We start from the raw sequence: 15,894 nt of genomic DNA, 5'->3' as shown, positions 1-15,894 counted from the left end.
TTGAAGAGACTGTCTTGACTCCATTGTATGCTCTTGCCACCTTTGTCAAATATTAATTGAGCATAGTGCTTTGGGTCGATTTCTGGATTCTCTGTTTTATTCCATTGGTCTATATGTCTGTTCTTGTGCCAGTACCAGGCAGTTTTGAGAACATTGGCTTTGTAATACAGCTTGATATCTGGTTTTGTGATCCCTCCAACTTTGTCCTTTCTCAAGATTGCTGTGGCTATTCAGAGTCTTTTTTAATTCTAGATGAATTTTTGGAGAGTTCATTCTAGGTCTGTGAAATATGCCGTTGGTATTTTAATGGGGATTGCATTGAATCTATAGATTGTTTTGGGTACTATGGACATTTTAATGATGTTGATTTTACTAACCCATAAACATGGTATGTTCTTCCATCTGTTTATGTCTTCCTCTATCTCTTTTTTCAATGTCCTGTAGTTTTCCAAGTACAGGTCTTTTACCTCCGTTAAGTTTATTCCTAGGTATCTTAATTTTTTGGTGCAATGGTAAATGGGAATGTTTTTTTCATTTCCCTTTCTGTGAGTTCATTATTGGTGTATAAAAATGCCATATATTTCTTGGCATTAATTTTGTATCCTGCTACATTGCTGAATTCATTTATTAGGTCTAGTAGTTTTTTAATGGAGTCTTTGGGGTTTTCTCTGTATAGTATGTCATCTGCGAATAAGGACAGTTTTACTTCTTTTCCAATTTGGATACCTTTTATTTCTTCTTGTCTGATCGCAATGGCTAGCTCTTCTAGTACTGTATTGAATAGGAGTGGTGAAAGTGGGCTACCCTGTCTTGTTCTTGTTCTTAGGGGAAATGGTTTTAGTTTTTGCCCATTGAGTATGATATTGGCTGTAGGTTTGTCATATAAGGATTTTATTATATTGATGTATGATCCCTCTATTCCCACTTTGCTGAGGGTTTTTATCAAGATAGGGTGTTGGATTTATGCTTTTTCTGCATCAATTGATATGACTATGTGGTTTTTATCTCTCAATTTGTTTATATGATATATAATGTTTATTGATTTGCAGATATTGTACTATCCTTGCATTCCCGGGATAAATCCTACTTGTTCATTGTGTATGATCTTTCTGATGTAATGCTTTATTGGATTTGCTGGAATTTTGTTGAGTATTTTGGCATCTATGTTCATGAGGGATATTGGCCTGTAATTCTCTTTCTTTGTGTTGTCTTTATCTGGTTTTGATATTAGGGTAATGCTGGCTTCATAAAATAAGCTTGGAAGTGTTCCTTCCTCTTGAATTTTTTGGAATAGTCTGAGGAGGATAGGTTTTAGTTCTTTGAATTTTAGTAAAACTCCTCTGTGAAGCTACCTGGCCCCGGGCTTTTGTTTGCTGGAAGCTTTTTGATGACTGCTTCAATTTCCTCCATAGTTATCGGCCAATTGAGATTATAGATTCTTCCTGATTGAGTGTTGGGAGGTTGTATTTTTCTGGGAATATGTCCATTTCCTCTAGGTTGTCTAGTTTGTTGGATAGAGTTGTTCATAGCTTTTTTTAACAATCCTTTGTATTTCTGTGGGGTCTGTTGTTATTTCGCCTCTTTCATTTCTGATTTTGTTTATTTGGGTCCTCTCTCTTTGCTTCTTGGTGAGCCAGGTTAGAGGTTCATCAATCTTGTTTATCCTTTCAAAGAACCAGCTCTTGGTTTCATTGATCTTTTGTATTGTTTTTGTGGCCTCTATGTCATTTATTTCTGTTCTGATCTTTATTATCTCCTTCCTTCTGCTTATTCTGGGCTTTTCTTGTTGCTCTCTTTCTAATTCTTTAAGTTGTAGAGTTAGATGATTTATTACCATTTTTTCTTGTTTTTTGAGGTTAGCCTGTAGAGCTATGAACTTCCCTCTCAGGACTGCTTTCACTGTGTCCCATAGATTTTGGATTGTTATGTTTTCATTGTCATTCATTTCCAGGATGTTTTTAATTTCTTCTTGGATCTTTTTGGTAACCCAGTCATTGTTTAATAGCATGCTATTCAGCTTCCAAGTGTTTGAATGTTTTTGATTGTTTTTATTGTAGTTTATTTCTAATATTATGCCATTATGGTCTGAGAAGATGCTTGATATGATTTCAGTCTTCTTGAATTTGGAGAGACTTTGCTTGTGACCCAATATGTGGTCTGTCTTTGAAAATGTCCCATGTGCACTTGAGAAGAACGTATTTTCTGTAGCTTTGGGGTGAAATGTTCAGAAGATGTCAATTAAGTCCATCTGATCTAGTGAGTCATTTAGGATTGATGTTTCTTTGCTGATTTTTTGTTTAGAGGATTTATCCAGTGATGTCAGTGGGGTATTAGAGTCCCCTAGTATGATTGTATTATTGTCGATCTCTCCCTTAATATCTTCCAGAAGTTTTTTTATGTATTTGGGTGCTCCTGCTTCGGGTGCTTATATGTTTACCAGGGTTATATCCTCTTGTTTCGATCCCTTTAGTATTATGAAGTGGCCTTCTTTATCTCTTGTTATGGCCTTCACTTTGAGGTCTATTTTGTCAGATTTAGGTATTGCTACCCCAGCTTTTTTTTCATTTCAATTTTCCTGGACGATATATTTCCATCGCTTCACTTTCAGTCTGTGTGAGTTCCTTTTTCTGAGATGGGTCTCTTGTAGACAGCAGATATATGGGTCATGTTTTCTAATCCATTCAGCCACCCGATGTCTTTTAATTGGAGCATTTAGTCCATTTATGTTTAAAGTTATTATTGATAGGTACTTCTTTGTAGACATTTTTATTTTTTGTGCCTGCGTTCCTTCTTCCCTTTTTATTTCTTCTTTTTACATCAGTCCCTCTAGCATTTCTTGCATTGCTGGATTGATGGTAATAAACTCCCTTAGTCTTTTTTTGTCTGTGAAGCTCCTTATTTCCCCTTCAATTTTGAATGATAGCCTTGCTGGATAGAGTATTCTTGGATTCAGTCCCTTGCTTTGCATCACTTTGTAAACTTCCTTCTTTCCTTTCTGGCCTGATGTGTTTCTGTTGAGAAATCACTTGATAGTCTAATGGGAGATCCCTTGTAGGTAACTTTCTGTCTCTCTCGTAGCCTTTAAGATTCTCTCTTTGTCCTGAACGTTTGCCATTGTAATTATGATGTGTCTTGGTGTGGGTCTTTTTGGGTTCATGACTCTCTGTGCTTGTGTGACTCTTTTCTTCCCCACATCAGGGAAGTTTTCTGACATTATTTCTTCAAATGGATTTTCTAACCCTTGTTCCTCTTCCTGTCGTTCTGCCACCCCTATTATTCATATGTTGCTTCTTTTCATTTTGTTCCAAAGCTCCCTTAGGCTCTCCATCCTGTCTTTTAATTTTTTTCTCCAATTGCAGTTCAGTTTGGGTGTGTTTTGCTTCCCTGTCTTTTAATTCACTAATTTGGTCCTTTGCTTCTCCTAGTCTACTGTTGAAACTTTCCATAGTGTTTTTTATTGCAGCCTAATCACTCTTTATTTCTTCTTGATTCTTACATAATTTGTTAATTTTTTTTATTCATCCGGTTTATGAACTGTATGATCCTCCGTTTCACTTAGCTCCTTTTCTGGAAATTTCTCCTTTTCTCTCCTTTGGGGGTTTCTTTGTCTCCCCATTTTTGCTCTCACCAAAGGATCTACGTGTCGAGTCATGCGGGGGCTGCTCCTCGGGTGGTTGCAGCAGTTGCTGCTCCTCAGTTGGCAGCAGCTCCTCTGGTAGGCGCTGCTCTCATGGCTGCTTCTCCTCCGATGGGGGCGGGCTGCTTGCATGGCTGCTGCTCCTCGGATGGGGACAGGCTGCTTGCGTGGTTGTAACGCCCTGGGCTAAAGCATTGGGCTGGCCAGAGGGGAGCACTCTGTGGAACTCACAGGAGCCCATGCCTGGGGTGGCTGGAGTCTCAGTGACTGTGGGACCTCAGCTGAGGCAGCAGGTCCCTCATGGGGGTGGCTGTAGAGTCCTGGGTGGTGTCTGAGGGCACCCTGGGTGGAGGTAAGGCTGGGCTCCCAGTCACAGCAGCTCTCCCCTTCAAGAAGGCGTGCCCTGCAGTAGAGCCGGTCGCCCAGGGACTATTTGCAATGATAGCAGAGGCTGCCCACTAGGCGAGCCCGGTCTGTCTGCCCCCAAAGGTCCTGCGGGATCTAACTGTCCCTCACTCACACATCCCCCCCACACACATACATCCACATACTCCCCTTTTGCTCCCTCACTCAGTCACACTCTCTCCCTCACTGCCACCATCTTCCTGCCTCTGTAGCTGGGTCTGTAGTGTTATTGACCTGTTCGTGGATGGAGTTTCCTCTCTGGGTGTCTGGTTATTTGGCTCGTTCTCTACCACATTGACCAAACAGGACAAAATGTCACTCGACAAGACATGACACAAAGGGAACAAATCACAAATGCACTCACAACACTGATAACCCCAATATAAGTGACCACCAGAGAATTAGGGGAGAGAAAAGAGAGCACAAATGATATCAAAGAGAAAAAAAAAATGGTAAGAAAAGAAAAAAAAAGAAGAAAAAGGGAACTATACATATGGGGATAAAACACCACAGAACAAACAGATAAACCAAAAACTGCAAATACCAAACACCCAGAAAAGAGGGTGGGGGCAGAATCTGTAGAGGCTAAGCTTATATACAGAAAGTAAGGTTAAGGAATTGGATGAATATGGGGAGGACCTCAGTTCAGTATAAAGGAAGTAGAAAGAGGATGAGTGGATAAGAAGAAAGAAAAAGAGAAAGAAGAAAAACAATTGATTAAAAAAATAGGATAAAATAAAAATATTAAAAATAGAATGATGAAAAATAATGCAAAAAGAAAAAATAAACAGACAAAAAAGGAAAATAAAGAAAAAAGAAGAAAAAAAGATAACAAAATAATAATAAAATGAAATAAAGATAAAAATGAAAAAGTGAAGTGTGGTTCATTTCTGCCAAGTTTTAATGCCCCATCGGGGCTGGTTTAAGATCCCACTCTTCTGTACTGTCTGCCACTTCTCAGTTTCCTGTTAGGTTGTTGAAGTTCCAAGCGGTCCACCGCTCCTCTGTTTGTGTCTATCTCCACAGCCTTGACTGCCAGCAGGCGGAACCAATCTGCCCACTTAGCCTGTCTGCCCACTGTCAATCTTAATCTCTCAAGCAGCTGTTTCTGACAGGTCTATAGTTGGGGAGGTTGCTGTGACTGAAAGGCTTCTCTTCAGCCCAGTCCCTGAGGGCTATCAGGGACTATTCATATATATATATTTTTTTATCCTTTGTAACACTCAGGGTGTAGTCTGGGTGTGGCTGTATTGGTTGCCTGGAGACTGCAGGGAGGGGCTATCTCTTCAGGAGAAGATGGCTGCTTAGGTCTGGTGTCTCATGTATGTCTCAGTGCCAGACCCCCGGCCACCTCTCCCAGCCTCTCCCCAGACTCCACAACTCCACCTGCACCTCAGCCATGGGTGAGTATTTGTATTTGAAAGGTCCTATGAACTGGGTTTAGTGAATAAAAGCAAAGACCAACAAGTTGGAAAAGAGCTTTGCCACTGTGAGTCCCTCTCCCCCAGTATAGCGTGGCTTGGGCAGTTGTTCAGGCTTCCCCCTCTGGGCTCAGCCTCTCATGGCTGTGGGCTTAGATCTAGAATCCCATGCCACCAGCAGCCATGTGGACTTCCTTTCCACAGTGAGATGTTACGCCTGTCCCGAGGGACACGGCCTTGGTGCCGTGCGGCTTACTTCCGACCCTCTGGGCTTGGAGGTCCCGCACCTCTCTCCAGCCCAGATCCCTGATGTTACTGTTCTCCAGGAGTTCTCTGCCCTTCCCAGCTGTGAATTGTCTCACCAGCTGTACCTACTTTGCCAATTCAAGGTGGATGTTATTCGATTTACTTGCTCCTTCTATCTGTTCCTGGACAAGGCTCGGGACACATCTACCTGTCCTTCCACCATTTTGTCTTCCTCAGATACTTCTTAAACAGATCAATCAAGAGGAAGATTAGAAAGGTTCTGTTAGTCTTTGATTATCTTAGCAAATGCAATTTTGGTGTAGTAAAGGGGTTGAAGAATGGAAGTTGAGAAAATGGAGACAGTGCATGTAAACAACCAGTTGAAGAAGCTTAGCTGTGAAGGGTAGGTGGGAAAAGAGAGTGGGAGCTAGAAGAGGTTATGGGGTTAAAATGGTGATTTTGCTTTATTTTTAAGCTGATAGAGAGGTGAGCATGTTTAAATGCGGGTGTGATAGGAATATTTGAAAATGAAGATGAGAAAAAGCATAATCAGCACAGAATCACTGAGAAAGCTAAAGGGAATGGTCCAAACCCCAGATGAAAGAATGCTGTTTCCATTGAAGCCTAATAGGTGTGGATGCAAGCTTAATGATGGGAAGCAGAAGAAGTTCCCATCTTAGGCCTCTACTTTTCTTCTGTAAAGGAAGAGGTGACGTCTACTGCTGAGAGGGGAGGAGAGATTGTGAAAATCAGAGATATGAAGAGAGGGGAGAAGATTAAAATGATCTCTTGTGGGAGAGGTAGAAAAGGCTGTTATAAGATTGCAAAGCAGTGCTGAGATCAAGTATAGATAGTGATTGTGATCATATTTCTCCAGTAGTGCTCATCCTTCCAAATGCAGGTTTGGAACAAGCAGCTGGATAGAGTCATCAAATGTGGGGTTTTGCCTGGCTAGTATCATGGGATAACAAAAGAATGAGAGAATTTAAGACATTGCTAAAAAGTGATACATTATGGGATATACATTGGATAGATAAGAAAATGGATATTTAGAAAGGATCTGATTAATAGGAGGAGGAAAGTGGAGGAGTGGAGTCTCTGGAGTAAAAGTCTGGCTGAGTTAAAGAGCAATAGCAGGGGCAGTACAAAGATAAGGTTCCTCTTCATCCAGAATTTGTGTTTGACTTGAGAGGCAAACATATAGGTGGAAAAGTTCTTTGGAGATAAGTAATTAAGGAATTGGGAGGCCAGGTTCTAGGTAGGTTATCTTCTCAGACATTGAAGTCACACACTACAGCACTTCTCAAACTTGAATGTGTATGTGAATCACCTGGGGCCTAGTAAAACTACAGATTATGATTCATTGAGTTGGGGTGGAGCCTTAGATGAGCATTTCTTGCAAGCTGTCTTATGGTGGTAATGCTTCTTGTCTACAGACCACACTTTGAGTAGTGAGGACCTAGAATGAGGTCCTGAGGGACATGGGGGTGGGAGGAAGTTGTGAACTAGGTACTGGAGACATCGTGACCACAGAGGTATGCCTAGAGATCAATAAAGATAGTGATGAGGAGAGAGAGGATGAGTGAAGTGACAGAGTTGAGCCTCAAAAGAGCAAGAGTTTTAACGAGTGCATGGAAAAAGGATCTTGATGTGGTACTGGGAGTTGAAAGAATCAGTCCACATCCATGGAGAGTGTTTAAGAGAAAGCAGTTTCTATTTCAGGTCTGAAAAGGAGAGCAGTTTCTTTGCAGGAGAGCTGGTTTCAACTAAAAATGACTTGTAGAAGATATTCAGTAAAGTTTGCATATTCTGGAATAGGATTTAAGAGGGAGTCAGAAGTTCAAGGGATTTTTGTGGGGATGAGTACATTTTGGACAGTAAGTGAGAGAAGTGATGAATTCAGCTGTTGTCTTAGAGGTTTAGTGAGCCATCAAGGAACTTAGAATTCAGCTTTCTGTGGGGAGAAAGTGTAATAATCTAATATAAATGGCAAGGTGGCAAGTTTTTAAGTCTAGTTGTCTAATGAGCTGAAGTGCGTACTGGGTTGTTCTGCATTACTCCAGTAATGAAGACCAGATGATGAGTATAAGAAAAGGGTGTACTGTAAAATGACCTGTTTGGTGGTATGTTCCCTAAAGACCATTGAACATGTTAAACTCCCTGTGTTTACTATTGCCTCTAAGTGACAACAGATATATAAGGCAGCTATAGGTTGGAATGAGCTAGAGCTAAAGAAAAGATAAGCATGACAATCTTGATCATATATATTTCCCTAAAACATTAAAACCGTACTTGTTCAATAAAATTGCCATAGAAAAACAGAGAAGTAAAAGTTGAAGTTGCTTTATTTTTTCCCTCCCTACGGGCAAAAATTGTACAGATTTTATAAATATTGTGAACGTTTCACATTGAATCCACCATATCTTTATCAAAGCTTAAGCATCACATCACATTATTTATTAGTTTGCATCTGTGAAAATGATCAGTTGTAATTTGTTGTAATGATATTTCTTTGGAGCTTTGTTTACTGTGTACTTTGAAATTGTCTCTCATAATTTTTCCCCCTTATCTTTATTTTTAGTTTCAGAAGCCAGTAATGATTCAACAATAGATGATGTGGTTGAAAATCATGTTGCTGACCAACTTTCATCAGATATTACACCAAATGCTATGGATACTGAATTTTCAACATCATCTTCTCCAGCCAATTTACTGGAACGACCAACCAATCATACAGAGACTCTTGGTCATGATCATTTAGGAACTAATGACCTCACTGTTGGTGGATTTTTGGAAAATCATGAGGAGCCAAGAGATAAAGTACAATGCCCTGAAGAGAATATACCAGCATCTTCACTCAACAAAGGGAAGAAATTGATGCATTGCAGAAGCCACGAAAAAGTCAACACTGAACTAAAAGCACAAATAATGAAAGAGATTAGAAAGCCAGGAAGAAGTATGTATAATTAGACACAAACCTCAGCTTTTATTTTGTGTATGCTCAAAAAAAAAAAAATTAAGTAAAAGCTTATATCTAATTCTAGATCAGTCTTGAACAATATATAAGCTACTAGAGGCCTGGTGCATGAATTCGTGCACCGGTGGGGTCCCTCGGCCTGGCCTGCGCCCTCTTGCAATCCGGGACCCCTCGGGGGAAGTCGGACTGCTGGTTTCAGCTTGATCCCCACAGGCCAGGCCAAGGGACCCTACCAGTGTACGAATCCGTGCACCGGGCCTCTAGTATGCATATAAGATCTTTGGTTAATCTCTTCCCGCCCTCCCCACTTCCCCCTTCCCTCTGAGATTCATCAGTCTGTTCCATGTTTCCATGCCTGTGTGTTGAGCATCTGCCCACTGGTGGTCAGTGTGCGTCATAGCTACCAGTCAGACGGTTGCTTAGGCTTTCATATATATAGATATGTGGGATTTGATTCTTTGTTCAGCTGACAAATATCTGCTTGCTATATCCAAAGTACTATGCTAGGTATGATAAGCAGGAGGGACTGAGAACACAGGAAGAGCACACATAAATTACATATAGTTCCTACCATGACAGGAACCCATAGTCTTTAGTATTCTCCTAGCCAGCAACTGAAATTTTAATGTAGCAGCAAACCCAAAAAGATGTTGGGAATATTAAATGACTTCATGTCTCTAAAGTTCTTGGCATAGTGCTACCACTGTGTTTAAGATTTAAACTATTATGGTGACCAGGGATGTGTTTAGGTAAAAAAACTAGTTATGAAAGCTATCTATTATATCAGCGGTTCTCAACCTGTGGGTCGCGACCGCTTTGGGGGTCGAACGACCCTTTCACAGGGGTCACCTAAGACCATCGGAAAACACATATATAATTACATAATGTTTTTGTGATTAATCACTATGCTTTAATTATGTTCAATTTGTAACAATGAAATTGGGGGTCACCACAACATGAGGAATTGTATTAAAGGATCGAGGCATTAGGAAGGTTGAGAACCACTGTATTATATGAAAACAAAAGAACTTTGTGGGATAAAGTTTCAGTATCAACTGGCATTCTTTCAGAAGGTGTCGACAGATCACTTGTTATGATGGTCCAGAAATGGGTAAGACTCAGTCCTTGCCATTTAGGATCTTACAGTCCTTAGCAGAGTTTTGTGTGAAAACTTGAAACTAAAATAGTCACTCTTACTCTGTTTTATTATTTTTCCTCCTTATACCCCCAACACCCAACCCCCTTTCCCTATGGTGGCTATAGTTTACAATTTTCATTATAAGGGTGCATTTTTGTTAAGGCCACTTGCGTCTTACTTTTCAGTGGCAATACCAAAAAGCTAATACCAAAAAGCTATTTATTCACCCTTCTAAGCTTTGGAACTTTAATGAGAACTTTCACTAAAAAAGCAGTGTTTGACAAATTAAAGTCTTCAATGAGCAGTGAAAATTTTATGTAGAATATTTTTGGTTTTGTCTTAGTATATCTTGTAAACTGAAATAGAAAAATATTAAATATGAGTGCAAATGAAAGCCACTTAATTTTTCTTTTTGCTTCTCTTTTAAGAATATGAAAGAATCTTCACTTTACTGAAGCATGTACAAGGCAGTTTACAAACAAGACTAATATTTTTACAAAATGTCATTAAAGAAGCATCAAGGTAAATAATCTATAGAACATTATAAGAAGTATTTTAACAATATGTATTGTGCTATGCATGTATGTGACACACACACACACACACACAAGCACTTCTCTCTTTTGTAATTTATTGAAAGAAGTTCACTTAAAAAACAGCCACACAAAAATTCTTTAGAACTTAAATCTTTTCTTCCTACGAAGTATAGGTACTTGCATAATTCTTTTTTCCTACTCTTGTGGCTTTTGGTGTCTGTATATTTAATAGCCTCTAATTTTTCTCCTTTGTATATTTGGCTTACGGTTAATATTAATCAGTGATTAGTAATAACCTCAAAAGGCAATATTTTAATGCAGCTCACTTGTATGTGGGAAAACTTGTAATTAAGGGGACCAGAGTCAGACAAATGGGCCTTATTCTGATTGCTTCAGTAGCCCAGGATTATGTACTTTAGTAAAAGGAATGTGAATCAAGATTATAAATGGTAACTCCATAGTACAGTTAACTGGAAAGCATAGTTTTATAAGTTTAGTGAATATAAAAATTTGTTTTATTTTTCCTTTAAGACTTGTAATATTTTAAGAAAACAGAGTTTATCTTATCTGACCTTCCCAATATACCCATTTTTTTTAATTAGTCCCTCAGTTTCTTCCATGCTACACTCAAAGTTTGTTTTAGATTGAGCAGTTCATTCTGTGTGTGTGTGTGTGTGTGTGTGTGTAAGAAAGAGGCTACAGCATAGGCTATTTTGAAGGTGCAAGATAAGGCGATAACTTTTCACATTATCTGTTTTGAGTATTTAATCTATTCTGCTCTTTACATAACATTCTGTCATCTTGGATGTCATCATGGATTTAGCTATATTCCTGGTGCCTGCACTTCTACCACCTTTTAGAGCAGCAATTTTCAACCAGTGTCCCTCAAGAAGTTAAAAACTTCTGCAATACCTGACTAGTCAGGGGCATTGACCTCTTTTCCCTTACATTGTCAAATTAAAAAATGACATCAGCCATCACAACAATAATCAATGTGAATGAATCAAAATTAGACCTATTTTTTGGTCAGATTGGCAAAAATGTGTTTTTGGTGTGCTGCAGATTTACTAATTAGTTTATGTGTGCCATGAGATGAAAAGGTTGAGAATCTCTATTTTAGAGAGTTATGTAATATTATAGTGGTTACAAGTAGAGAAAAAGTGGGTATAGATTATGCAGTGTTTTGGGATATTCTAAAAAGCATCAGCAGTATTAGTGCTATGTAGACAAATGCAGTTTCAGTGAACTATATTACTGAAAAAAATTTTAAATTGCAGCTTGAACTGTACTATTCATTATATTCTATACTAAAGATGTCTAATTATCCTTGATTTGCTAGCTTTCAAATTGTAACAGTAGAACACTGTGGCTTTTAAGTGCTACTACTCAGCTTTCATTTCATCTAACATTTTGTGAGGGATTATATTCATACTTTGTTCACACTCCTTTTAACATTCAACTTTCAAAGAACATAAGAAGCTATTGGATTCATTGCTTTGGGAGTCCTAATTTTGCTGCATTATTAGTAATCCTGTATATATTAGGTTTTTCCTTTTTCTTTTTTGTTGTGGAAGGAATAATCTCTTTCCCATTGTACTTAAGCCTGGATTGTTTGTTTTAGGAACAAATTATAATACAGTACTGATAAAAATAATTTGCTAGTCTTCCAGGAGATTTCATATATCATAAAGTTGTTGATTTTTAATTTTTATTTCTCTTTGAAAAATCTTCCCAAGGCAGTTTCTCTGTTTTAAGAAAAACATTATACTGATGTATAACTTGCTCGTTAAAAAGGAATTGAGAGTGCAATTATTTTTTTTATACAGGTTTAAAAAACGAATGCTAATAGAACAACTGGAGAACTTCTTGGATGAAATTCATCGAAGAGCCAGTCAGATCAACCATATTAATAGCAATTAAAAGAAAACAGAATGTGGCCACTTATTTCACTATATCTTCTCCAAATACAAAGTAAATACAAGACTGTTGTGATTTTGCATTCATTTTTTGACATGCATTGTTGGCTATTTGAAATACTAAGAGCAAGTCTACAGAACCTTTCTCATCATTTTACAGTGACCTTTTCATTTTGGTTTATTTTTGTAATGTGAAAAGTATCACTCTAAAAAACATTTTTATTTAACAAACTAAAAATATTCCTTCAAATCTCTTGCTTGTCATTGACTCTTGCGTGTCAATTTCCCTCAGGTTCTATTTTCTTAAACCAACCTTTAAAATTGTCACCTCTGTTAAGGTTGAACTTTGCCAAAAAAATAAAAAGAAGTTACTTTGTAATTTTTGGGGAAAAAAGCACATACATTAAAACTAGGTAATGTTTTGTATATACAGTTATTTTGGATATATTATTGTAAGTTGTACAAATGTATTTTGAAGAATATTTAAGAAAAGCACTTTTGTTATTCCATCAATAAATGCTCTATTTTACTCTTGTGTGGTTTAGGAAATAATCACATTTAAAGAAATCATTTAAAACTATCTTAAGATAATGGAATTTTAAAAGCTTTGCTTTATAGCATTGAAAAAATACACCACTTGAAGTTCATATTTGTTAAACCTAACTGTAATTACTTGGTACATAATCTGCATTGTCTTTTTTCTATATGTTCTTATCTTTTGTTGGTCATGCCAAAGTACTCCCATTTCTGCCCAGAGAATGGAATCAACAATATCTGTAGCAGATAGGCAGGTACTTTAAAAGCTGTTTAAAAAGCAGACACCTTTGGACATTATTGGTTTCCTTATTTCCCTTCAACCCCTTTTCCTTTCTTACTAGGAAGTGTAGAAGGCTCAGAGTTGAAACTGTTAGGGAGTTGTAAGTTTGGGGAACATCACATACACTGAAATAGCTTCCTGTTAGCAGCTTGATGCCATGCTTACAAAAGTCCCATAAATTGGGAGTTCAAGGGGGATCTCTTTGTTCTCTGCTATTCTCACACATAAACTCTCCATTTTATTTGAAGCTAAATGAAAAGGAAACACATTAGGATGACTTGGCTCATTTTGCATTACCCCCGTTTACCTGGGACAAGGAAAAACAAACACTATTCATTGTCCACCTTCAGTAAAGTGGCCTCATGTCCTTACTGAGGACACAACCCTATGACCTGACTCACCATTCATATATCACTGCTGTGCCTTGTAGTGCTTTGGGATAGCCAGTAGAAAAAGAAAAATGCATTTAGATTAAGTGGGTGAAATAAATTTATAAAATTATAGTAAAATTGAAGTATTTTTAGGTTCATAACATTTGAAAATTACATACCCTTATCTTTTTACACTTTAGTAGAACAGTTTTTACATTTCAAGGGTATAGGGTAATGAAATTGTAACTTTTTATGAAGAAAAGCATAGATGGAAGTGGAGAACATGTTTGAGATCTGTTAATTTTTTTAGTCTAGGGGATTTGAAACTCTCCCAATACTGAAGATAAACCCTGTCAAGAAAAAGAAGCATGTATAATGTTATATAGTATTTTCATATGCAATTCTTTAAACCTTTTTTACCTCTACTAACTTTCTTTAAAGCAGGATGTCATTTAATAGATGGAATTGTTAAGGTAATTATCTACAGTCACATTGCTAAATTCAGCAAGAGTTACACAAAATCCAGAATATATTGTCTGGTCTTAAATTATATATACATGCTTACATTCCAAGATTAATGGAAGGGATTACATACAAGTCATTCAGATAAAAATTCATGCTTAAGAATATTTAGGAAAGGGATTCAGTCTATTCCAATATTTAGTGTCCTTATCAAAAAAATTCTAATTTTCATTTCAAAAGTTGCTCATGAGCTAATCCTTTAGACTCTTGACCTTTAATCCATTGTTGGGGGGATGAACCCTAGAAAGAGTTGTAAAGAAGCAGTTTATTCAATCTCTTTTTGTCAATCTCTGCCACAATACTCTACACGCTCATCCTAAAACCTAGTCACAAGGTTTGAAACCCATTGAAATTCAAGCTTAATATCCCACCTCTATCAGGTTTTCTGCATTTTAAGAAACTTAGCTTATATTTCAATTAGTGAAATACTGTAGAATTCTTATAAGCAAAGGGGAAGTGGACTATATTTGAGTGAAATATGTCTTTTAGGCCTTTCAGCTCACTGGATGACTAGGCTGGACAAATTATATTTTTCAACAGTTAAATCTTGAGATAAAGAGTTTTTCTTAATGGTCTCATGTGTCCCATTTGTCAATTGATGAGTCATTATTTGCCCTTATTAGTAAGATTGATCAGTTTGGTATACTGAAGGCTGAGACTCATTTTTATCTCTTCAATACCCCAGTCACCAGAAGAGTGTCCATCCACTTGTGTGATGTGGGTAAGTATCTCTGAGAAAGAGAGGTAAATTAATTCACAGGGACTATAGATGTGCAGCAGATTATGTCACTGGTTTTGGATTAGGCTTATGTTTTCATTCTCTGTTTACTAAGGCAATTCTACAAACTATCATTGAAATGGTAGTGTGTCCTTTACTACTTGAAAGATTTTACAGTCATTTTTAAAATACATTTTATTGATTTTTTACAGAGAGGAGGGGAGAGGGATAGAGAGTTAGAAACATGGATGAGAAACATCGATCAGCTGCCTCCTGCACACCCCCTACTGGGGATGTGCCCGCAACCAAGGTACATGCCCTTGACCGGAATCGAACCTGGGACCCTTGAGTCCGCAGGCCGACGCTCTATCCACTGAGCCAAACCGCTTAGGGCGATTTTACAGTCATTTTCATGCAGTTAAATTCCAAGAAAAAAATTGTTCCCGTAACTGTCATCAACTTTTATTGGCTATCAGCTTTTGACAATGACCTTTCTGTTCCAATTTAGTCTCCTGTCTGTCTTAAGGGAGTAGAACCTGTCATCTTTCATTTTTGACATGTATCTTTTCTAAGAGAGGGCTCGCTGTTGCCTGTTCTGAGTGATATGTGTCATTTTCATCTAATATGTATGGGGTTGGGACATATCTGTTGATGGACCTTTTCTCCCCAAATAATCCCAAAATGATCATTTTCATCCTTTTTGTCACAAAAGTGTTCCTTTGATTTCTAGCACAACTTGCAGCAGTATGCAAATGATTCTCAGATAAAATGATGTTGACAATATTTCCTTAACAATTTGTGTAAAGCCTATGCCTAATTTTCATGATTCTAACTTTTGACTTTTTTCTCTCCATAAATAAAAATAATGCCTGATGTTTAGTTAAAGTAGATCCATTTTTGCTTGATTTTATTAGTCTTGTTCCATACTATTTCTTTTGAACACATTTAGACTTGCCAACAACTCTTTACTGAGAATCTCTTCCTTCCTAGGCTGATAAATAATTGCCATAGGAGGAGGGGGAACATTAAGAGGAATAATTTGAATACTTTGTTCAGTGTTGTTGACACTTAAGGACTTCTGGGCTTGTTCTTATGTGCTAATTATTTGCCTGTACTATACCATTTTTTTGAATTAAGATGAGGTATAGGGGGATTAAAATTACAAGGGCAAACATTTGATTTTTTTTTTC

At 37.7% G+C, this 15,894-nt stretch overlaps 1 protein-coding gene across 7 annotated transcripts in view; it reads left to right on the top strand.

Annotated features, from left to right (window-relative positions):
- Window positions 1-14,558, top strand: part of INTS6 (integrator complex subunit 6) — a 111,187-nt gene extending 96,629 nt beyond the window's left edge. For 6 of the 7 annotated variants that reach the window (XM_014548293.1, XM_014548291.1, XM_014548292.1 and 3 more), the window contains 3 exons: window positions 8,291-8,665; window positions 10,253-10,346; window positions 12,187-14,558. In XM_014548293.1, coding sequence (XP_014403779.1) covers window positions 8,291-8,665; window positions 10,253-10,346; window positions 12,187-12,280 — 563 coding nt within the window. In that variant the 3' untranslated portion in view covers window positions 12,281-14,558. The remainder of the gene's footprint in view (window positions 1-8,290; window positions 8,666-10,252; window positions 10,347-12,186) is intronic. The other variant, XM_005876934.2, reaches the window with a different exon arrangement.
- Window positions 14,559-15,894: the final 1,336 nt, after the last annotated feature.

This window comes from Myotis brandtii, unplaced genomic scaffold (assembly GCF_000412655.1).
Source record: "Myotis brandtii unplaced genomic scaffold, ASM41265v1 scaffold500, whole genome shotgun sequence".
NCBI classification, from domain to species: Eukaryota; Metazoa; Chordata; class Mammalia; order Chiroptera; family Vespertilionidae; genus Myotis; species Myotis brandtii.
Note: the sequence above shows the minus strand (reverse complement) of the source record. Positions and strands in the feature narration are given on the sequence as shown.